This window comes from Carcharhinus amblyrhynchos, chromosome 8 (assembly GCF_965287045.1).
Source record: "Carcharhinus amblyrhynchos chromosome 8, sCarAmb.v2.hapA, whole genome shotgun sequence".
NCBI lineage: Eukaryota > Metazoa > Chordata > Chondrichthyes > Carcharhiniformes > Carcharhinidae > Carcharhinus > Carcharhinus amblyrhynchos.
The window spans coordinates 117,664,786-117,688,282 of record NC_137331.1 but is presented as its reverse complement, the minus strand read 5'-3'; the positions used below and the strand labels follow the sequence as shown (position 1 = coordinate 117,688,282).

Sequence of the window (23,497 nt, the reverse complement as noted above, 5' to 3'; positions counted from 1 at the left end):
CTGTGGTCAGCAGACCAGAAAGTAGAGAAGGTGAAGCCCTGACAATCGAAGAGGGATGATGTAGAGATGCCAGCTTTGGATTGGGGTAAACGCAGTAAGAAATCTCACAACACCAGGTTAAAGTCCAACCGGTTTATTTGGTAGCAAACGCCACTAGCTTTTGGAGCTCTTCTCCTTCGTCAGGTGAGTGGGGAGTTCTGATCACAAACAGTGCATATAAAGGCACATACTCAGTTTACAGAATACTGATTAGAATGTGAGTCTTTATAGCTAATCAAGTCTTAAAGGTGTAGACAATGTGAGTGGAGATAGCATTAAGCATAGATTAAAGAGATGTGTATTGTATCTACCTGATACGCTGCAGGAAAGGATGTCCCGAAGCATGGTACACTGGGGACACCATGCAAATTCTATGACAATGGATGAATGAACACCGCTTGACAATCACCAGGCAAGGTACGGCAGCACAGTAGCACAGTGGTTAGTACTACTGCTTCACAGCTCCAGGGTCCTGGGTTCAATTCCTGGCTCGGGTCACTGTCTGTGTGGACTTTGCAAGTTCTCCTCGTGTCTGCGTGGGTTTCCTCCGGGTGCTCTGGTTTCCTCCCACAGTCCAAAGATGTGCGGGTTAGGTTGATTGGCCGTGCTAAAAATTGCTCCTTAGTATCCTGAGATGCTTAGATTAGAGGGATTAGCGGGTAAAATATGTAGGGATATGTGGGTAGGGCCTGGGTGGGATTGTGGTCAGTGCAGACTCGATGGGCCGAAGGGCATTTATCTGCACTGTAGGGTTCTAAGACTGTTCTCTTCCTGTTGGTGAACACTTCAGCGGTCATGGGCATTTGGCCTCTGACCTTCAGGTAAGCGTTCTCCAAGGCGGCCTTCATGACACACGGCAGCGCAGAGTTGCTGAGCAGAAACTGATAGCCAAGTTCCGCACACGTGAGGACGGCCTCAACCGGGATCTTGGGTTCACGGCACACTATTAGTAACCCCCAATCAAAGAGGGCTCAGGAGAAATCCTGGCGATCGGAGCAGGCTGCTGAAGAGTGAGGACTCCATGGGGAGTCACTGAGGAAAAAGTGAGTCTTTGGCACAGCAGTATGCTGCTTGACATCGCCAGGCAACCAGTGCTGTGCTTGCGAGCTGGTGCGCGAGTGCGGACTTAGGAATCCAGGGGAATGGAGGAGTCTCAGGAAATGAAATTGAAAACCCGGTGAAGTGAGATGTAGTTGAGGTCATCTGATTTGGAGCAACTTTGGAGAGAATTCCAAGGTGAGAAATTCGATAGTGAAGATCTGGAATCCCTCGTGAGAGAGACCAAGTTTTGTTTAACAAGGGTGGTTGGGTCAGAGTGGTCTGTAACTTCCTGTGGAGTGGAAATCAAGCCAGATTGCCTCTCTGCTCTTTGGAGCTGCTGGATTTCCTATATGTGATTCCAGAGTCACAGCAATGTGGTTGACTCTTAACTACCTTCTGAAATGGCCCAGCAAGCCACTCAATTCAAAGGCAACTAGGGATGGGCAATAAATGCTGGCCAGCCAGCGACACCCATATCCCACGAATGAAATAAAGCTGGAAACGTTATGGAGGTTCTTGCAGTGGGATCGACAGTGCAAAGATGGGAATTTAAATCCACTCAGTGAATGCTAATTGATTGCCCCCTGGAAAGAGCTCAACACTGTATCCGCTGGAGGGATTTAGATACACTGACTTCTGGATTTCCGCCTTATTCTGCGCGTACGCGGACTCTGGCTGTTGCTGTCAGGTTCAGTTGGGCAATGACAATGAGCGCTGATGGTTTCATTATTAAGATCTCTACAATGCATCCAGGAAAATCACTGATCTTCTGTGTGCACTAACAGGGATTAGTCACTGCACCATTTTCCTTTGTAGATTTCCAGTTGGGTTGGAAAAAATGGGTGCTGCAATTCTAATTGCCCCTCCCCTCCCCTGCACCCAGGTAATAGTCGTGAGCTAGACTGCAGTGATATGTCACAAGATGCACTGTGTGCACCCATCAGTTTGAATTAAATCAGTTTGAGTTAAATCAGTTATTTGCATTCTGAAAGTGAAAGGTTCTTTAGAAGCAGAACTGCGAATCCATTCAATCCTGCCTCCTGTTTAAGTCCATGAGAGATGTACACCATGGACACCAATTGTCCACAATAAAAGCGCAGACCTCACTTTGTAGTTTAACGATGCTATTACCATCTCAGCGTTGTTTATGGTCTCATCTGTATGAACCATCTTTTCAAAAGACAATTGGATGGCAACTGAATTGACTTCAGGAATAATGGCATCATTACCTTTTCTCCATTTGCCAGCTTACCCAGGTGTCCATCACCGTTCCCACTGCAAACCCTTCTTTGGTTCTCAGAAACATAGAAAATAGGTGCAGGAGGAGGCCATTCGGCCCCTTGATCCTGCACCACCATTCAAAGTGATCATGGCTGATCATGCACCTTTGATATCCCACTCCCGCTTTCCCTCCATACCCATTGATCCCTTTAGCCACCAGGGTCACGTCCAGCTCCATCTTGAACATATCTAACAAACTGGCCCCAACAGCTTTCTGTGGTCGAGAATTCCACAGGTTCACAACTCTCTGAGTGAAGAAGTTCTTCCTCATTTCAGTCCTGAATAGCTTACCCTTTATTCTTAGACTCTGACCTCCTGGTTCTGGACTTCCTCAATATTGGGGAACATTTTTCCCACATTAACCTGTCCAGTCCCATTAGGATTTTATATGTTTCTGTGAGATCCCCTCTCGTTTCTCCAAATTCCAGTGAATAGAATCCAGTCGATCCAATCTCTCTTCATATATCAGTCTGACCATTCCAGAAGTTAGTCTGGTGAACTGTCTTTTAAGAGAACAGGAGGCAGTGGAATCACAGAATTTCTACAGTGCAGAAGGAGGCCATTTGGCCCATCAAGACTGCACTGACTCATATCCCAGTTGACCTTGTAACCCCATGTATTTATCCTGCTAAGGATGTCATTGCACTGGAGTGGGGTGCAGAGGAGATTCACCAGGATGCTGCCTGGGGTGGAACATATATAAGTTATGAAGAGAGGTTGGATAGGCTTGGGTTGTTTTTGTTGGAGCAGAGAAGGCTGATGGGTGACCTGATTGAGGTGTACACGCTTATGAGGGACATGGACAGAGTGAATAAGGAGAATCTGTTTCTCTTATTTGAAGGGTCAGTCACGAGGGGACATAAGGTGAGGGGCAGGAGGTTTAGGGGGGATGCTTTTTTACCCAGAGAGTGGTGATAATCTGGAATGCTCTGCTCGGGAGGGTGGTAGAGGTGGGTTGCCTCATATCCTTTGAAAAGAACCTGGATGGACATTTGGCATATCATAACATTCAGAGCTATGGACCAAGTGCAGCATCATAGAATCATAGAATCCCTACCTATATATCCCAAGACATACAGGTTAGGGGGGGTTAATCATAGAATCACACAGTGCTGAAGAGGTCATTCAGCCCATCGAGTCTATAATGACCAGAATCCCACCCAGGCCCTATTCTCATAACTCCACATATTTACCCCGCTAATCTCCTGACACTAGGGTCAATTTAGTATGACCCATCAACCGAACCCACAATCTTTGGACGGTAATTAGGATTAAGTGGGAGATTAGGTGTTTCTCACGTGTTTGCGCTGACTCGATGGGCTGAATGACCTCTGCAGCACTGTGTGATTCTATGATTCTATGATTAACCCCCCCCCCCCCCCCCCCCCCCCCCCCTCCCAACCTATATGTCTTGGGATAAGAAAGGGCAGTCCAGTTTGGCCAATCCGCCTAACCTGCACACTATTGTGGAAGTGCCAACTCTCGATACAGGTTGCTAATCGCAAGCCAGTACCGGGGGAATCAATATCAGCTTGTACCACTGGCAAGGCAGGGAATGTGTAAATAAAGCCTGGAGGGAAGCTAATGGGGGTGGCTAAGTGATCGGGCTGGTAGCAGGGGAGGGGAGTGAGATGGTTCTATCAGACTATGCCTGAGCGGGGCTGGCTTTGTGTCAGAATCGACAACACAGAAGTCACACACGAGATAGACAAAGATAATGCATTCGAATCCTTTGAAAAGGTTCCCTCACAAAGGGACAACTTGTGCCATCAATTAAACTGACAAGCGGAGGAGCTGGCTTTTCAAGATCTATCCTTCCCTTGTCTATTCGAAAAAACATTGAATTGCAAAGGCCACCAAACAAGATGAGGCAGTTAATTCTAACTGACTCACAGGCAGAGCAGCGATGCAGCTGCTTTACCTTGGTGGGGTTTTTTTTTTGTCGCTTTTGCAGGGTTATTTCCTTCGCTGTATTTTTTTTTGGGTGGGCGGGGGGAGCTTTTAAATTCATTCAGCTGTCCTGCTGGGAGAGATGGGAAATGGAGGGGAAAATGTATTCAGCGTTCGTTCTTTGCACAGGCTCAACAGGACCCACCAACATGCCTCCTACACCGCGGGCGGACCTTGCAGGAAACCCACTGGCAAACGACACGCGTCCAAACAATCATTTTGTTTTTGAGTGCATTAACATTGCTGCCTCGTCATTTGCAAGGGAAAAAAAAATATTTATCTGTCTTGGAGCAAAAGGAGCTATTTGTTCTACACCTGCCCAGGGAAACAGCCATCAAGCATGCTCCTACTTTTGGATTGTATCCCTTCCAGCTCTTTTCTTCCCTAATGAAATATAGATCTTATCCCAATCGGCAGGCATTTCATAAAAAGGAAAGCACGCCCCCTTCCTGACCCATTCTAACTTGTAAATGCCAGGAATGTGTTACTTTTTTCTCACAAATGAAATTCACCATTACAAACCCGAATGGTGGGAGAAAATGTCACTGCAGCCACCTCTCACTTATGTGTCGTTCCTTGCACACCAATGTACACAGTAGGCCATTCAGTCCCTCCATCCTTCTTGATCATCTTTTTTAAGTTTATTTATTAGCGTCCCAAATACAAAGAACAAAGATTTGATTTGATTTATTATTGGCATATGTATTAGCATTTAGTGAAAAGTCTTGTTTCTTCTGTGCTCTGCAGACAAAGCATACCGTACACAGAGAAGGGAAGGAGAGAGTGCAGAATGTAGTGTTACAGTCATAGCTAGAGTGTAGAGAAAGAGCAACTTAATGCGAGGTAGGCCCATTCAAAAGTCTGACAGCAGCAGGGAAGAAGCTGCTCTTGAGTCGGTTGGTACGTGACCCCAGACTTTTGTATCTTTTTCCCGAAGGAAGAAGGTGGAAGAGAGAATGTCCGGGGTGCGTGGAGTCCTTAATTACACTGGCTGCTTTGCCAAGGCAGTGGGAAGTGTAGACAGAGTCAATGGACGGGAGGCTGGTTTGTGTGATGGATTGGGCTACATTCATGACCTTTTGCAGTTCCTTGTGGTTTTGGTCAGAGCAGGAGCCATACCAAGCTGTGATACAACCAGAAAGAATGTTTTATATGATGCATCTGTAAAAGCTGATAGGAATTGCAGTTGACATGCCAAATTTCCTTAGTCTTCTGAGAAAGTAGAGGTGCTGGTCGGCTTTCTTAACTATAGTGTCGGCATGGGGGGACCAGGACAGGTTGTTGGTGATCTGGACACCTAAAAACTTGAAGCTCTCGACCCTTTCCACTTCGTCCCCATTGATGTAGACAGGGGCATGTTCTCCTTTATGGTTCCTGAAGTTGATGACAATCTCCTTCATTTTGTTGACATTGAGGGAGATATTATTGTTGCCGCACCAGTTCACCAGATCCCCTAGCTCAATCCTGTACTCTGTTTGGTCATTGTTTGAGTTCCGACCCACTATGGTGGTGTCATCAGCAAACTTGAAAATTGAATTGGAGGTGAATTTTGCCGCACAGTCATAGTGTATAAACAGTATTGTAGGAAAAGTACAGCACAGGAACAGGCCATTCGGCCCTCCAAGCCTGCACCGACCATGATGCCCAACAGAACTAAAACCCACTCCCTTCCAGGACAGTATCCCTCCATTCCCATCCTATTTATGTATTTATCAAGATGCCCCTTAAAAGTCCTTATCATATCTAATTCCATACTTCCCCCGGCAGCGAGTCCCAGGCATTCACTACCCTCTGTGTAAAATAATTACCTCATACATCTCTGTTCAACCTTGCCCCTCGCACCTTAAACCTGGCCTCCTAATCATTGACTCTTCCACCCTGGGAAAAAGCTTTTGACTATCCACTCTGTCCATGTCCCTCATAATTTTGTAGCCTTCTATCAGGTTACCCCTCAACCTCGGTTGTTCCAGTGCGAACAAATCAAGTTTCTTCAACCTCTCCTCAAAGCTAATGTCCTCCATACCAGTTAACATCCTGGTAAATCTTTTCTGTGCCCTCACCAAAGTCTCCACATCCTCCTGGTAGTGTGGTGACCAGACTTGAACATTATATTCCAAGTGCGGCCTAACTAAGATTCTATAAAACTGCAACATGACTTGCCAGTTTTTAAACTCAGTGCCCCAGCCGATGAAGGCAAGCATGCAGTATGCCTTCCTGACTACCTTCTCCACCTGTACTGCCACTTTCAGTGACCTGTGTACCTGTACACCCAGATCCCTCTGCCCATCAATACTCCTAAGTGTTCTGCCTTTTACTCTATATTTCCTATCTGTATTAGACCTTCCAACATTCATTAGCTCACATTTGTCCGGATATTTGCCCTTCCATTTCCATCCTATTCATGCATTCGCCCAGTTGCCCCTGCAATCGCAGCTGCCAAGTAGGCTTACGTTAACAAAGAGAACGAAGGACAAAGAAAATTACAGCATGGGAACACGCCCTCCAAGCCTGCACTGACCATGCTGCCTATCTGAACTAAATCCCTCTACCCTTCCAGGGACCATATCTATTCCCATCCAATTCATATATTTGTCAAGACGCCCCTTAAAAGCCTCTATCATATCTGCTTCTATTACCTCCTCCGGCAGCGACTTTGGTTGACATTAGAAATTGAAATCAGGAGAGATTTATAACGGCCTACTTGATGGATATTGTCTGTTTCAGACCACATTCATTCCTACTTTGCTCGGCAACATGAGGTATTGACTCAGATTATAGAATCATTGAATCCCCATGTTACAGGAGAGGCCATTCAGAACTTCATGTCTGTACTAACTCTCTCTGACAGCGTATCTTATCCAGGACCTCTCCCCCACTCCATTCCTGTAACCTCAACCATTTATCATGGCTAATCCCCCTAACTCACACACCTTGGGACACTAAGGGGCAATTTAATATGGGTCAATCTACCTAAGCCGCACATCTTTGGAGTGTGGGAGGAAACTGGAGCACCCGGAAGAAACCCTCGCAGACATGGGGAGAACGTGCAAACTCCACACAGACAGTGACCCAAGGCTGGAATCGAACTCAGGTCCCTGGAGCTGTAAGGTAGAAGTGCTAGCTGTTAACTGAGGGATTAGTGGGTAAATATGTAGGGATATGAGGGTATGGCCTGGGTGGGATTGCGGATGGTGCAGACTCGATGAGCCAAATGGCCTCTTCCTGCACTGTAGGTTTTCTATGTTTCTAACTGGGCAGCACGGTAGCACAGTGGTCAGCATTGCTGCTTCACAGCTCCAGGGACCTGGGTTCGATTCCCAACTCAGATCACTGTGTGGAGTTTGCACATTCTCCTCGTGTCTGCGTGGGTTTCCTCCGGCTGCTCTGGTTTCCTCCCACAGTCCAAAGACGTGCAGGTTGGGTAGATTGGCCATGCTAAAAATTGCCCCTTAGTGTACTAGGATGCTTAGGTTAGAGGGATTAGTGGGTAAAATATGTGGGGATGGAGGGGGGGGGTGCCTGGGTGCAATTGTGGTCAGTGCAGACTCGATGGGCCAAAGGTCCTCTTTCTGCACTGTAGGGTTTGATGATTCTAACCAGTGTGCCACCGTAATGTGAATTCGATTCCCATTTTGCCTGAGGTAGACTTGGCACCTGTCTCCTCGCACTCCACTACTTTCCCCCATCTCCCCTCCCCCTGAAAACCGGAACCAGCTGAACAAAAACATGGGACACTTTCTGCCTACGCTGTCTGTCTACCTTAAAGTAATACATCTTCTCAAATGCAGTGAGGGATGTGCAATAAATGCTGGCCTAGCCAGCGAGAGCCACATCCCATGAATAAAAATAGAATTAAGTTCTGTCATAGTAGAGGATGATGTGGCGATGCCGGTGTTGGACTGGGATAAACACAGTAAGAAGCCTCACAACATCAGGTTAAATTCCAACAGGTTTATTTGGTAGCGCAAGCCACGTAATAGAAAATCACATCTCTTGTTTTCTTTCTCTTGCCTTCCAGGAATGTGAAAAGTTGAAAAGATTGTGCACCTTTCTGTGTAAAATTCTCCCCGGCGCGTACAGAACTGTTCAGCACTTTATCAGTGTTTAGCAGACTGGTGCCAGAAAACCGCAATCCCCTGGGGAAATTTGCCCTGCTGACTCAATCTGCCAGACGGCCTTCGCCACTGCCAGGAATGTTAAGCTTCTACGAGTGGTGGGCCGTCCTGATGGGATGTGCACTGCTGGAGTATCATCCCGCCATCTCAGTCCATGCAGCACGCAAGCAAGCAGGCAATCAGTCTCCCTCTCACTCTCACGTCAGGCAGAAATTGTTGTGGAACCAATTTTTTGTCTTGGAAGAGTACCTCGGAACAGAACCTCTCTACATTGGCAAGGTAGGTCGCTGATCGTAACGCGTTCAAAGAAGAACGGATTTATATGCTCTGATTTGATTTCATTGTTGCATGTACTGGCACATATTGAAAAGTGTTGCTCCCTTCGCACTGTACAGACAGGGCAGCAGGGTGACGCAGTGGTTAACATTGCTGCCTCACAGTGCCAGGAATCGATTTCTAGGCTTGGGTGCAGAGCCTGCATGTTCTCCCTGGATTGGCCCCAAATGAAACATCAGGACCAGTGAGTCGAAGACCTGGCTTTGGGCAAAGCACATGTGGATTGGGATGGCACATAATGCTGTCTTGAAGTGGAAAGCTAGCCTTTGTACTCTGCGAAGGTCCACACCCCTGCGCAGAGAGCTGTGTCAACAAATCCGCTTTTCAATGTGCATCATCTTGCATGTCAAATAACTTGGAGCTGATTTTCAAACCCTGTCATAATACCTCAGTGTTTCCCGACCTGAGTGTTGTGGTACTGGAGGTAGAGGGAGGCTGTTTGGCGGCGCTTGACAGATAGTTGACACTGCGCGCTACACATCTTAAATAACAAAGCTTAGCCTTAACCCTGTGAGCTGCTTATTGCCACCAGAAGGTGCAGCTTAAGGTTTGTTCTAGAAATTGGCAGAACGGACAGGAATAAATGACTCACCAAGGGTGAAATATTCCCGACCTGTCCACCACCGGAGTCGTAGCGGGCGGGACACAGACTCGTACAAAGATCCATTGACATTGGGCAGGATTTCCCCCTCCCCGTCCACAACACCCCTGAGGAAGACCCCTGCAGCTTGATGGGAGTCGCTGGAAGTATGATAATATCAGAAGTATTGTCGAAACATTTGGAGGCCAGATTCTGCCATCGGGCTGCTCTCCGCACTGGGCACCCAGGCCTGAGCACATTTCCCAACCCCGGATAACCAGAGCCATCAGCTCCACGCCGGAAATAGGTGCACGGCTGAATAAATTATGCAGCCACTAAATTTAATGCAATCTAAATGCAATTAGCAGGCCTGGGGTTGAAGTCTCCAGGCCCACTAGCATCTCCCCCCTTGCTAAGAGTCGCTCATGCCATTGGGGTTTCCAATAGCTCCTCACTAACAGGGAGCTGGCAGCCTGACCTCACTAGAGCAAAGAGTGCAACAGAGGCCACTGAGGGGGGCACTTATTGCCCATCCCTAATTTCCCTTGAACTGAGCGGGTTGCTAGGCCATTTCAGAGGGCAGTTAAATGTCAACCACATTGCTGTGGCTCTGGAATCACATGTAGGCCAGACCAGGTAAAGATGGTAGATTTCCTTCCCTAAAAGACAAGTGAATCAGATGGGTTTTTCTGACAATCCACAATGGTTTCACGGTCATCAGTAGGTTCTTAATTCCAGATATTTATTATTGAATTCACATTCCACCACCTGCCGTGGTGGGATTCGAACCCAGGTCCCCAGAACATTAGCTGAGTTTCTGGATTATTAGTCTAGTGATAATAACTCTGGACAATTGATTCCCGCTAGTCGAAGCAAGAGATAACGAAGGCATGAATGATTGTGCTAAGTGCTTACCTTTTTGTTTGTTATGCAAGGAGCGGCATGTGCAAATCATCCCATGCCTACTTCAAGCCTGGGTAAACCCTACTATTTGCCCTCGCCCAGTATGGGAGTCAAACAGCTCTGGGTAGAATTGTGTGAAAACTTCATCCCTGCGATCACTGGGCCTTGAAACATCTGGAAATCTCCTGCTATTTGGCACAGTTTCAGCCCCGCGCTCGACTTCAGAATCCCCCGACAGTGAGAGTCTTTCTCTTAACATAGTATCGAAACATCGAAATTCGAAGCAGGGTAGGCCATTCGACCCTCCGAGCCTGCTCCACCATTCATCTTGGCTGATCATTGAATTCAATATTCCGATCCCCCCACCCCCCCATATTCCTTGATCCTTTTAGCCCCAAGAGCTATATCTAATTTCTCCTTGAAATTGCACAGATGTTTTGGCCTCAATTACTTTCTGTGGGAGTGAATTCCACACATTCACCAACTCCTGGGTGAAGAAATCTCTCCTCATCTCTGTTCTAAAAGGTTTCCCCCTTATCCTCGAACTATGACCCCTAGTTCTGGACTCCCCCACCGCTGGGAACATTCTTTCTGAATCTACCCTGTCTAACCCTGTTAGAATTTTATAAGTTTCTATGAGATCCCCTCTCGCTCTTTCAAACTCCAATGAATACAATCCTAACCGATTTAGTCTCTCTGACAGACCTGCCATCCCAGGAATCAGCCTGGTAAACCTTCGCTGTACTCCCTCTATAGCAAGGACATCCTCCCTCAGATAAGGACACCAAGACTGCACACAATACTCCAGGTCCTTAACTGACTTAGTCCCTCCTCATATAAGACGGTAAGACCATAAGACATAGGAGAATTAGGCCACTCTGCTCATCCAGTCTGCTCCTCCATTTAATCATGACTGATATTTTTCTCATCCCCGTTCTCCTGCCTTTCCCCATTACCCCTAATCCTCTTATTAATCAAGAACCTATCTATCTCTGCATTAAAGACACTCAATGACCTGGCCTCCGTGGGATATGTTTGACCTGCCATCCCAGGAATCGGATACCCTGGTCCTGCAGCAGCTGCCTGGGTTTTACTGACCGACAGGGTGCCTAGGAGGTACACGTTCGGTCATGGCACAGTGTCAGCACAATCTACAGCTGCTCAGTCCCTGACAGCGACTCAAACTCTCGGCACCCTAGATCACTCGAAACATGTTCCGCACCGAAGGAGAATTGGGACCTTGAGGGTGATTGCTTCCCGTCAATGAAGTGGAATAAATGTGTTTCAGAAACACACACAGATTAACGGTGCCATTATACCGCACACTCACAGTGAAATGAAATGGCTTTGACCTTTCATTGACCAATAGGCAACACCCATCAAAATCCACCTCATGCTGGATGAAAAATCTGAGTTGATAACAAACCAACCGTCTGGACATATTTAGGGAACCACCAATCGGGCCATGGGGGAGGGGTCACATGGCCAGCAATGCATGATCGTGAGGCTAGCCAACAATCGGGAGGCTGGCAGTGCGGGGCTACTGCCCGTGCTCCAGTCTCAGCGCTGACAGATCGGCGCATGCGCAGTGGCCCACTCAGCGCAATGCAGCCGGCTTCTCAAGCGGGAATAGGCCCTGTGCTCTGAATTTCAGCGTGATTCACGCCATTGCATTCTGCAGTGCACCGAGGTGGGAGATTCATTCTGAAACTCCCGCTGAAAAGACCAGCAGGTGTTACTCCAGTTTTTACGCAAATCCAACACTTAAGAAACTTTTGAGAGAATCCCACTCAGTGTCTTTAAAAAGTTTTTTAATTCACTTACTGCCCATACATGAGGGCAGTTAAGAGTCAAACTCATTGCTGTGGCTCTGGAGTCACATGTAGGCCAGACCGGGTAAGGACGGCAGATTTCCTTCTCTAAAGGGGCATTAGTGAACCGGATGGGTTTTTCTGACAATCGACAATGGTTTCATGGTTATCAGTAGATTCTTAATTCCTGATTTTTTTTTATTGAATTCAAATTCTACCATCTGACATAGCAGGAATCGAACCCAGGTCCCCTGAGCATTACCCAGTGTTTCTGACTTACTAGTCTAGCAACAATAACACTTGGCCATTGCCTCCCCTGGTGATATTCCCATACATAGATCATAGAACACTACAGTGCAGTTCTTCACGCTCAGAAAGGACAGCAGGACTAGAGGGCACAGCCTCAAGATAAAGGGGGGGCGGTTTAGAACAGAGTTGAGGAGGAACTTTTTGACTCAAAGGGTGGTGAATCTCTGGAATTCTCTGCCCATTGAAGTGGTGGAGGTTACCTCGCTAAATATATTTAAGACACGGGTAGATAGATTTTTGGTAGGCAAGGGGATTAAGGGTTATGGGGAGAAAGCGGGAAAGTGGAACTGAGCTACTTCAGATCAGCCATGATCTTATCGAATGGCGGGGCAGGCTTGAGGGGCTAGATGGCCTACTCCTGCTCCTATTTCTTATGTTCTTTAGAAAGAGGCCCTTCGGCTCATTGAGTCTGCACCGAAAACTACCCCACCCAGGCCCTACCCCCATATTATACCCACTAATCCCTCTAACCTTCACATCCCTGGATACCAAGGGGCAATTTTCTTAGCATCAACCTAACCCGCACATCTTTGGACTGTGGGAGGAAACCGGAGCACCCGGAGGAAACTCACGCAGACACGAGGAGAACGTGCAAACTCCACACAGACAGTGACCCGAGCTGGGAATCGAACCCAGGACCCTGGCGCTGTGAAGCAGCAGTGCTAACCACTGTGCTACCGTGCCGCATCAATCTGCCTTTGTCGTTCTCAGTTGTAGAGGTTGCCAGTTTGGAAGGTGATTTGTTTGTTTAGCTATTAATCATCATTGTTACTACATGCGACCCCAGATGAACTATCTGATACTTATTTAACTATTGACATGAATTCCAGCTCCAGCTTCACTCGGATTCGAACTACAGCAATGGTTCTCTGAGGTACAACTTGACAGGTGATGGAGCTGGATCTCTATTCACCATCGATGAGGATAAAGGTGACATTTACCTCATAAAGAGGCTGGACCGAGAGGTGAAGCCATTTTATATCCTGCGAGCGCAAGTGGTGGACAGAGCGACCAACCAGCACGTCGAGCCAGAATCCGAGTTCATCATTAAAGTCCAGGACATCAATGATAATGAACCCCAGTTTCTGGATGGCCCATATGTTGCCACGGTTCCTGAAATGTCGCCTGATGGTAAAGGAGGACAACTTAATGTTTTACATTTTATCCATTGGCATCACAAATCTCATAGAATCGCTGCAGTGCAGAAGGAGGCCATTCGGCCCATCGAACGTGCGCTGACCACAATCTCACCCAGGCCCCATCTCTACTCCCCCTGATACTAAGCGTCAATTTAGCATGGTTAATCCACCTAACCCGCACATCTTTATAGTAGGAGGAAACCGGAGCACCCAGAGGAAACCCACGCAGACACAGGGAAAACATGCAAACTCTGAAAAGCCAGTGATCCAAGCCGGGAATCGAACCCGAGTCCCTGGCGTTGTGAGGCAACAGTGCGACTGTGTCTCCCTTATACATCCTTAAGTAGGCTTACATTAACGTTGCAATGAAGTTACTGTGAAAATCCCCTAGTTTCCACACTCTGGTGCCTGTTTGGGTACATGGAGGGAGAATTTAGCATAGTCAATGCACTACACCCCTGCATCTTTTGGACTGTGGGAAGAAATCCACGCAGATGCGGGGAGAAAGTGCAGACTCCGCACAGACTGTGACTCAAGCCGGGAATGGAACTTGGGTCCACTGTGCCACTGTGCCACCCTGTCAACCCAAAAGGAAAAGTAGATGAAGCCAAAGGCATCAATTCTGAAAAAGAGTTCCATTGGACTCAAAACACTGGGATCTCACTCATCCCGAAACCATAAAATCCCACCCATGGTCAACAGCCCTTTCCAATTGTCCGTCCCTCACCCGCTCTGATACCCATGGATGGGCGGGGCGGTAAAATTCCAGCTGTTTACTCTGTTTTTTTCTCCACACAGATGCCATCAGACCTGCTGAAATTTTCCAGCATTTTACTGTATATTTCCTATCTGTATTAGACATTCCAAAATATATTACCTCACATTTGTCTGGATTAAACTCCACCTGCCATCTCTACGCCCAAGTTTCCAACTGATCTATATCCTGCTGTATCCTCTGATGGTCCTCATCACTATCGGCAAATTCCCCAATCTTTGTGTCGTCCACAAACTTACTAATCAAACCAGTTACATTTTCCTCCAAATCATTTATATATATTACAAACATGAAAGGTTCCAGCACTGATCCCTGAGGAACATCACTTGTTACAGCCCTCCATTCAGAAACACACCCTTCCACTGCTACCCTCTGTCTTCTATGACTGAGCCAGTTTTGTATCCACCTCGCCAGCTCACCTCTGATCCAAAGCAACTTCACCTTCTGTACCAGTCTGCCATGAGGGACCTTGTCAAGGGCCTCACTGAAGTCCATGTAGACAACATCCACTGCCCTATCCTCATCAATCATCTTCATCACTTCCTCGAAAAACTCAACCAAGTTAGTGAGACACGACCTCCCCTTCACAAAACCATGTTGCCTCTTGCTAACACATCCACTTATTTCTAAGTGGGAGTAAATCCTGTCTTGAAGAATCCTCCCCAATAATGTCCCTACCACTGATGTAAGGCTCACCAGCCTGTAATTACCTGGATTATTCTTGCTACCCTTCTTAAACAAAGGAACAACATTGATTATTCTCCAATCCTCTGGGACCTCCCCTGTAGCCAGTGAGGGTACAGAGATTTCTCTCAGTGTCCCAGCAAATTTCTTCCCTTGCCTCTCTCAGTACTCTGTGACCCTGGGGACTTGTCTAACCTAATGTTTCTCAAGATCTCGAAAAACCTCTTCCTTTGTGATCTCAACATGGCTCAAATTATCTACACACCCTTCCCCAGGCTTATCATCCACCAAGTCATTCTCTTTGGTGAATACTGACGCAAAATACTCATTTAATACCTCGCCCATTTCCTGTGACTCCATGTATAGATCCTCTCCCTTGTCCTTCAGTGGGCCAACCCTCTTCCTGGCTGCCCTCTTGCTCTTTATATATGGATAAAAAGCCTTGGGATTTTCCTTAATCCTGCTGGGTTCTCCGGTTTCCTCCCACAGTCTGAAAGACATGCGGGTGAGGCTGATTGGCCTACGTTAAATTGCCCCTTAGTGTCAGGGAGATTAGGAGGGTAAATATGTGGGGTGATGGGGACGGGGTCTGGCTGGAATTGTTGTCAGTGCAGACTCGATGGGCCGAATGGCCTCTCCTGCACTGTAGGGATTCCATGACTTCTATTTCTCCCTCTCTTCCTTGATAAACTTTTCTATCTCTCCTACTGTCTTCCCTCGCTAAATCCTTTTCCCCCAGGTTCTCCTTTAAGTCATTCCTCAGAGCACAATTCCAAGCCCAATTCTCTGACTATTTCTTCCTCAGCATTCATTATTTTGTTACTGTCTCTCGAGGTATGTCTCTCAGAAATAATAAAAATGCCTTTTTTGTCACTGCAATGCATATTTCTGACAGCCCTGACACACAAAATTATAATAATATATTAGGGTGAGGGTTTTTTATGATGTACTGGGTAAAATATGCTGAGTGTGCAACTGAGAGTATTGGAGTCCTATATTCCTTCTCTGGTATTTACTGCACTGGGTTTCCAGATCTTCACCAGATTTAAATAGATTTGCCATTGTCATTTCATAGAATCCTGACAGTGCAGAAGGAGGCCATTCAGCCCATCGGGCCTGTCCCAACAACAATCCCACCGCAGGCCCTAACCCCATTTACTCTGCTAATCCCTCTAACCTACACATCCCGGGATAGTAAGGGACAATTTAGCATGGACAACGCACCTAACCCGCACATCTTTGGACTGTGAGAGGAAACTGGAGCATCCGGAGGAAACCCACTCAGACATGGGGAGAACATGCAGACTCCGCACAGACAGTGTCCCAAGCCAGGAATTGAACCCGGGGTCCCTGGCACTGTAAGGTAGCAGTGCTAACCACTGTGCCACTGTGCTGATATTCATGCACAATCATAGGCTTAATATAAAAACTAACGTACTGGACTGAGAAGATGAGAATTTCCTTCACTCAGAGGGTTATGAATCTTTGGAATTACTATCCCAGAGGGTTGTGGTTTCTCTATTGTTGTTGCCGTCCAGGCCGGAATTCTTCGGCCATTCCCGTCCTACCACCGTGCCCCCCCATCCATGTCTGTAACCTCTTCCAACCCTCCACCTCTGCCCTCTTATTCTGTTCCACTATGGGCAGTCATCTGAGATCTACAATTCACTCCTTACATCTTCCTACCCCCCACCTCTCTCTGCTCCTTTATGTTACTTCTTTCTTTAAAATGCATTCATAGGACGTGGGTGTCGCTGGCTGGCCAGTATTTATTGCCCATCCCTCGTTGCCCTTGCAGGGCAGTTGAGAGTCAACCACATCACTGTGAGTCTGGAGTCACATGTAGGCCAGACTGGATAAGGAAGGCAGATTTCCTTCCCTAAAGGACATTAGTGCTTTTCCAACAATCGTTTCACATTCATCAGTAGATCCTTAATTCCAGATTTTTTTATTGAATTCAAATTCCTCCATCTGCTGTGGCGGGATTTGAACCCATGTCCCCAGAACATTAGTTTCTGGGTTAATATTCTAGCGATAATACCACTTGGCCGTTGACTTCCGTGCTTCGAACCAGGTACTTTGTCCACTGGCAATAACACCTCCCTTATGTTGCTTATTGTCAAATTTTTACTCAAGGTTCGAGGGGCTGAATGGCCTACTCCTCCTCTCTTCCTGCTTAATAACACCTGGGAGGAATACCTTGAGATGTTTTACTGAAGTCAACTTATTGTAAGGTGAGAAAACAAAGTGAAAGACGATCACCAAGCTATAGAATACCTACCTTGCAAAAGAAGCCTTCCGGCCCATTAGCCCTTCCTATCACTAGGAAGCAGAATTCACCAGGGGTTGGATTGTTCATCCATTAATAGGGAAGGCGAATTGGGTTTAGATTGTTGTGAGACAGGTTAATGTTATCCTACGGATTATAAGCATTTTTGTAATCGTAACCCTGCTCATTCTGAACTTTTCTGAAAGACCAAACCATCCTGACCCTCCCCTCCGTCCCATCCCCATAACCCTGTGCTTTTACAATGGATAATTCACCTAATCTGCACCTCCTTGGACACTAAGGGGCAATTAAACATGACTAATCCACCTAATGTGCATATTTTTGGACACTAAGGGGCAATTTAAAATGGCTAACCCATTTAATGTGAACATTTTTGGACACTAAGGGGAATTTGCCATGGCCAATTCACCTAACCTACACATCGTTGGACACAACAGGGAAATTTATTGTGGCTAATCCACCCTAACCTACACATCTCTGGGCAATAAGGGGCAATTTAGTATAGTCAATCCATCTCATCTGCATATCTTTGGACTGTGGGAGGAAACCGGAGCATCCGAAGGAAACCCACCCAGATATGGGAAGAACGTGCAAACTCCACACAGTCACCTAACCACTGTGTCACCCTACCAGCAATAAAGAGCAAAACAGCACTCAGCTTAATAGATACTCTATTGTTTCCAGAGCTCAGAGTATAATTACACAGAGCCACTGAACCAAGGGAGACTATTAAAGGCAGCATTGGGAATCACTGAAGTGTTCTAACTCATCCTCTGCAGGTTGTGTAGGTGGCAGTAGTGAGTTTGTGGGAGGATGGCTGGGGTTAAAATTGAAGGTTCCAGGGCCTGGCTAAGGATCCATTGAAATTTAGCATAAATCCCACTGGAAGAAATAGTTGTCCCTGCAGGATGAGGTGGGAACGTCAGTGTCCATGTACTTACTGTTGAATGTGCTACATTAGAGCAAGTTGTTAACATAAGAAATAGGAGCAGGAACAGGCCATCAAGCCTGCTCTACAATCCAATACCATCATGGCCGATCTTCAGCTGCACTTTCCCAGTCCCTCCCTGTATCCCTGGATTTCCAGAGAGATCAAGAAACAATCTATCTCAGCCTTTAAGATACTCAGCAATGGAGAACCCACAACTCTCCGGGACAGTAATTCAAAAGATTCACAACTCTCTTCTCAGTCCAAAATTTTACTCTTTTTGTATTGAGCCAATTATTATGAATATTGGCATGGTGGCACAGTGGTTAGCACTGCTGCCTCACAGCACCAGGGACCGGGGTTCAATTCCGGCCTCGGGTCATTGTCTGTGTGGAGTCTGCACCTTCTTCTCGTGACTGCGTGGGTTTCCTCTGGCTGCTCCTGTTCCGTCCCACAGTCTGTTGATGTGTGGGTTAGATTGATTGCCATGCTAAATTGACCCTTAGTGTCATAGGGATTAATAGGGTAAACAGGAGTAGGGCCTGGGTGAGATTATGGCCAGTGCAGACTCGATAGTCTGAATGGTCTCTTTCTGCTCTGTAGGGATTCTATCATTCAATGAAAGGGTACAAAGAGAACAAAGAATAGTACAGTAAAGAACAGGCCCTTCAGCCCAACAAGCCTGTGTCAACACATGACACAATTCTAAGTCAAAGACCTTTTACCTCTATGTGTTCCATATCCCTGTATTCCTTGCCTATTCTTGTAACTGCCAAGCTGTCTCACAAACGTTGCTATTGTATCTGCTTCTACCATCTCCTCCGACAGCACATCCCAGGCAACTACCACTCTCTATGTAAAGAACTTGCCTCTCACATCTTTATACTTTCCCCCTTTTAATTTAAACCTACCTCCCCTGCTAATGGGCATTTCTGCTCTGGTAAAAAGACTCCGACTGTCCGTTCCATCCATGCCTCTCACTATTTTGTAAATTTATATTAGGTTCCCCTCAGCCTCTGACATTCAAGTGAAAGAAAACCAAGCTTGTCCAATCTCTCCTCATAGTTAATCCCCTCTATACCAGGCAACATCCTGGTCGACCTTTTCTGTAACCTCTCCAAAGTCCCCACATCCTTCTGGTGGTGTTGCAACCAGAATTGTACACAATATTCCAAATGTGGTCTAACTGAAGTTTTAGGGGATTTTCACAGTAACCTCCTTGCAGTGTTAATGTAAGCTTACTTGTAGAACATAGAACATAGAACATTACAGCGCAGTACAGGCCCTTCGGCCCTCGATGTTGCGCCGACCAGTGGAACCAATCTAATGACCCTCTAACCTAAACTATTCCAATGTTATCCATATGCCTATCCACTGACCATTTGAACGCCCTTAAAGTTGGTGAGTCCGCAACTGTTGCAGGCAGGGCATTCCCCGCCCTTACTACCCTCTGAGTAAAGAACCTACCTCTGACATCCGTCCTATAATTATCACCCCTCAATTTAAAACTATGCCCCTCGTGTTAGCCATCGCCATCCGAGGGAAAAGGCTCTCACTGTCCACCCTATCTAATCCTCTGATCATCTTGTATGCCTCAGTCAGGTCACCTCTTAACCTTCTTCTCTGTAATGAAAATAACCTCAAGTCCCTCAGCCTTTCCTCATAAGACCTTCCCACCATACCAGGCAACATCCTGGTAAACCTCCTCTGCACCCTTTCCAATGCCTCCACGTCTTCTTCTAATTGTAAATAATGTAAGCTCACTTATAAATAAACTTTACTTCGATACAGCTGCAACATGACATGTTTCGGTTCTGCTTGTTTGGACTGCGTCCCTTTCTATTTGGAAAACCTTCTGTACTGATGTCTCTGTGTAGAAGCGCACATTCAGCCTCACAGCATTGGAAAGAGTTGAGACTGCAGAGGAAAGCTTTAATGAACTCATTATTCATACTCTGTGCAGGAACCTTCGTTACTCAAGTGACAGCGACAGATGCTGATGACCCTTCCTATGGGAGCCATGCCAGGATACTGTACCACATCCTGCAAGGACAACCATATTTCTTGGTGGAGCCAACAACAGGTGAGATAAGTATCTTGTATCTCACAGTAAGGAAGACTTAATTGGCTCGCTTGCATAATAAGAGACATTGAACTTGGAAGATGTTTATTTATCAGTCGCAAGTAAGGCTTACATTAACACTGCAATGGAGTTACTGTGAAATTCCCCGAGTCCCACACTCCGGCACCAGTGCGAGTCAATGCACCGTTCCCAGCACGTCTTTTAGGCTGTGGGAGGAAACTGGAGCACCCAGAGGAAACCCATGCAGACGTGGGGAGAATGTGCAAACTCCACACAGACAACAACCGAAGCTGGGAATCGAATCTGGGTCCCTGGCGCTGTGAGGCAGCGGTGCTAACCACTGTGCCACTGTACCACCATGGCACCCATTACAGTGTTATTGGTATTAAACTGAGATTGGAAACCACTGCTTGTGATTGTTCACACAACCAGGATGGAAACAGAAAGGAGGAAGACATTCAGTACACTTTTGTCCATGAAGTGCTTTGGAACGGCTTGGAAGGTGCTACATAAATGCAGGTCCTTTATTCTGAGCAGGAATGTAGGGATGTAGGGGCAGCATGGTGGCAAAGTGGTTAGCACCACTGCCTCATGGACAGAGCTTCAGGGGCCCTGGCTCAATTTTGGCCTCGGGTCACTGTCTGTGTGGAGTTTGCACATTTTCCCTGTGTCATAAGAACATAATAAGAACACTGCGTGGGTTTCCTCCAGGTGCTCTGGTTTGCTCCCACATCCAAAGATGTGCGGGTTAGGTAGATTGGCCGTGCTAAATTACCCCTTAGTGACAGGGGGACTAGCTAGGGTAAACGCATGGGGTTATGGGGATAGGGCCTGGGTGGGATTGTGGTCGGTGCAGACTCGATGGGCTGAATGGCCCCCTTCTGCATTGTATGACTGTATGATCCTATGGGAATCTGCCACCCTTACCTGTGACTCCAGATCCTCGGGATGTTGTTAACTCTTAACTGCCCATCAACATGGGCTAACAAGCCATGACTCAGTTGTAGCACTCTTGCCTCTGAGTCCAAAGGTCCCAAGTTCAGGTCTCTCTCCAGAGACTGAAGCAGAATAATCTAGATTGATGTTCCAGTGCAGCACTATGCTGGAGATGCTGGCTCTATGGTATGGGTTTCCATGGAGACTCTATCTGTCTGCTCGGGTGGATGGAAAAGATCCCCTGGCTTTTGAAGAAGGGGAGTTTTGAATATTTATCCCTCAACCAACACCATTGAAAATTGGATTAATTGGTCATTATCATGTGATTGTTTGTGGAACTTTTCTCTTGTGTCTTTCTATTTTAATTCATCCATGAGACGTGGGCTACACTGTCACATGGGCCGAATGGCCTCCTTCTGCACTGTAGGGATTCTGTGAATGGGAGGAGGCCATTCAGCCCCTCAAGCTTGTTCTCCCATTAAGTGAGACCATGTCTGAGCTGCACATGTATATCTACCTGCCTATACCCCATATCCCTTAACACCGACGGATAAGAATTACTGATCAATCTCAGGTTTAAAATGAACCATTTTAGCATCAATTGCCAGACACCAATAAGGGTTCCAAACTTCTGTCACCCTTTGCTTGAAGAAGCACTTCCTAAGTGGGGAGTCAGGTAAAGGAAGGAGGGATTGGGCCAAGGAACCAGGTAGGTGGTGCAGTCTCTTGATGCGTCTGGAGAGAGAGATGTCTGGGTGTGGCTGAATGTTAGGGTCTTTTAAGATAAGGGGTGACAGATTTAAAACAGAGAGCAGAGTTGTGACTGAATTTCCAAGAATGGATTTGATTCAACCCCTAACATTTTTGATTTTGATTTGATTGGATTTATTAGGGGCGACACGGTGGCACAGTGATTAGCACTGCTGCCTCACAGCGCCAGGGATCTGGGTTCAATTCCCGGCTTGGGTCACCGTCCATGCAGAGTCTGTACTTTCTCCCCGTGTCTGTGTGGGTTTCCTCCGGGTGTGCTAGTCTCCTCCCACAGCCTAAAGATGTGTGGGTTAGGTGGATTGGCCGGGCTAAATTAACCCTAGTTTCAGAGGGTTTAGTAAGGTAAATATGTGGGGTCATGGGAATAGGGCTTGGATGGGATTGTGGTCAGTGCAGACTCGTTGAGCCAAATGCCCTCCTCCTGTGCTGTAGGATTCTATAGTTCTTCTAAGAACACTCGCATTTGTAATTTGGGGAGGGACAAGGGTGCGGGGATCAGGGGCACAGGGTTTGCAGCACAGAATAATTTCCAAGCTTTACAGTTGAGGCAAGAAAAGTCTTCCTACTAAAGTGAAAAAAACACTTTTCCTGGAATTCCTACAGGGTAGAATGAGGCCATTTGGCCCATGGAGTCTGCACTGACCACAATCCCATCCAGGCCCCATTTCCACGACCCCACACATTTACCCTGCTAGCCCCCCCGACACTAAATGGCAATTTAGCGTGGCCAATCCACCTAACCCGCACATCATTGGAGTGTGGCAGGAAACTTGAGCCCCCGGAGGAAACCCACGCAGACACGGGGGGAATGTGCAAACTCCACACAGACCGTGACCCAAGCCGGGAATCGAACCAGGGCACCTGGCGCTGTGAGGCAGCAGTGCTAACCACTGTGAAAGAAAACCGTTCCAGTCAAATGGGAAATACAAAGTACTTGCGTAATCGGTTTTTGACAGTTTCTACAAATTGCCCAGGGATGGTTTATTGTAAGATAAAACCACCAAAAAAAGACAGAATTGATGACTTTCGAAGGGAAATTAGCATTCTAAATTAGGAGCACTGGGAAAGGATTCATGTCTTTGTAGCTCACGCAGACTTTTCTGTCATTAATATTCATCACATTCCCACAAAAAGCATTGTGTCAGTTCATATTTTCCCGTAGGATCCCTGAATGCATGTTCTGGAAACGGAGAGAAACTGAAAAATCCCATCAGTCTCTTCTTGAGGAAACATGAAATGATTAAACTCCCGCTTTTTCCAACTTAGTTACTACCCCCTTGAATATAAATCCAGTCGGCCTGGCAGCACCTGAGTTATTGTTTTGAGTCTGAATGACCCTTCTACAGTTATTGGGTTGGTCATCACAAGAGGGTTTGAGTACCGGAATAGAGAGATCTTGCTTTATTAGGGACAGTATGGCAGTGACACAGTGGTTAGCTGTCTCACAGCGCCAGGGACCCAGGTTCGATTCCCGGCTTGGGTCGCTATCTGTGCGGAGTCTGTACATTCTCCCCGCGTCTGCATGG

General features: G+C 46.8%; 1 protein-coding gene across 1 annotated transcript in view; it reads left to right on the top strand.

The window, feature by feature from the left end:
* Positions 1 to 8,504: 8,504 nt before the first annotated feature.
* The window catches only part of LOC145347094 (cadherin-7-like), a 65,492-nt gene continuing 50,499 nt past the window's right edge, over positions 8,505 to 23,497 (top strand). Inside the window, exons 1-3 of the mRNA XM_080195007.1 lie at positions 8,505 to 8,705; positions 13,196 to 13,496; positions 20,145 to 20,264. Of these exons, the coding sequence (XP_080051133.1) occupies positions 8,505 to 8,705; positions 13,196 to 13,496; positions 20,145 to 20,264 (622 nt within the window). The remainder of the gene's footprint in view (positions 8,706 to 13,195; positions 13,497 to 20,144; positions 20,265 to 23,497) is intronic.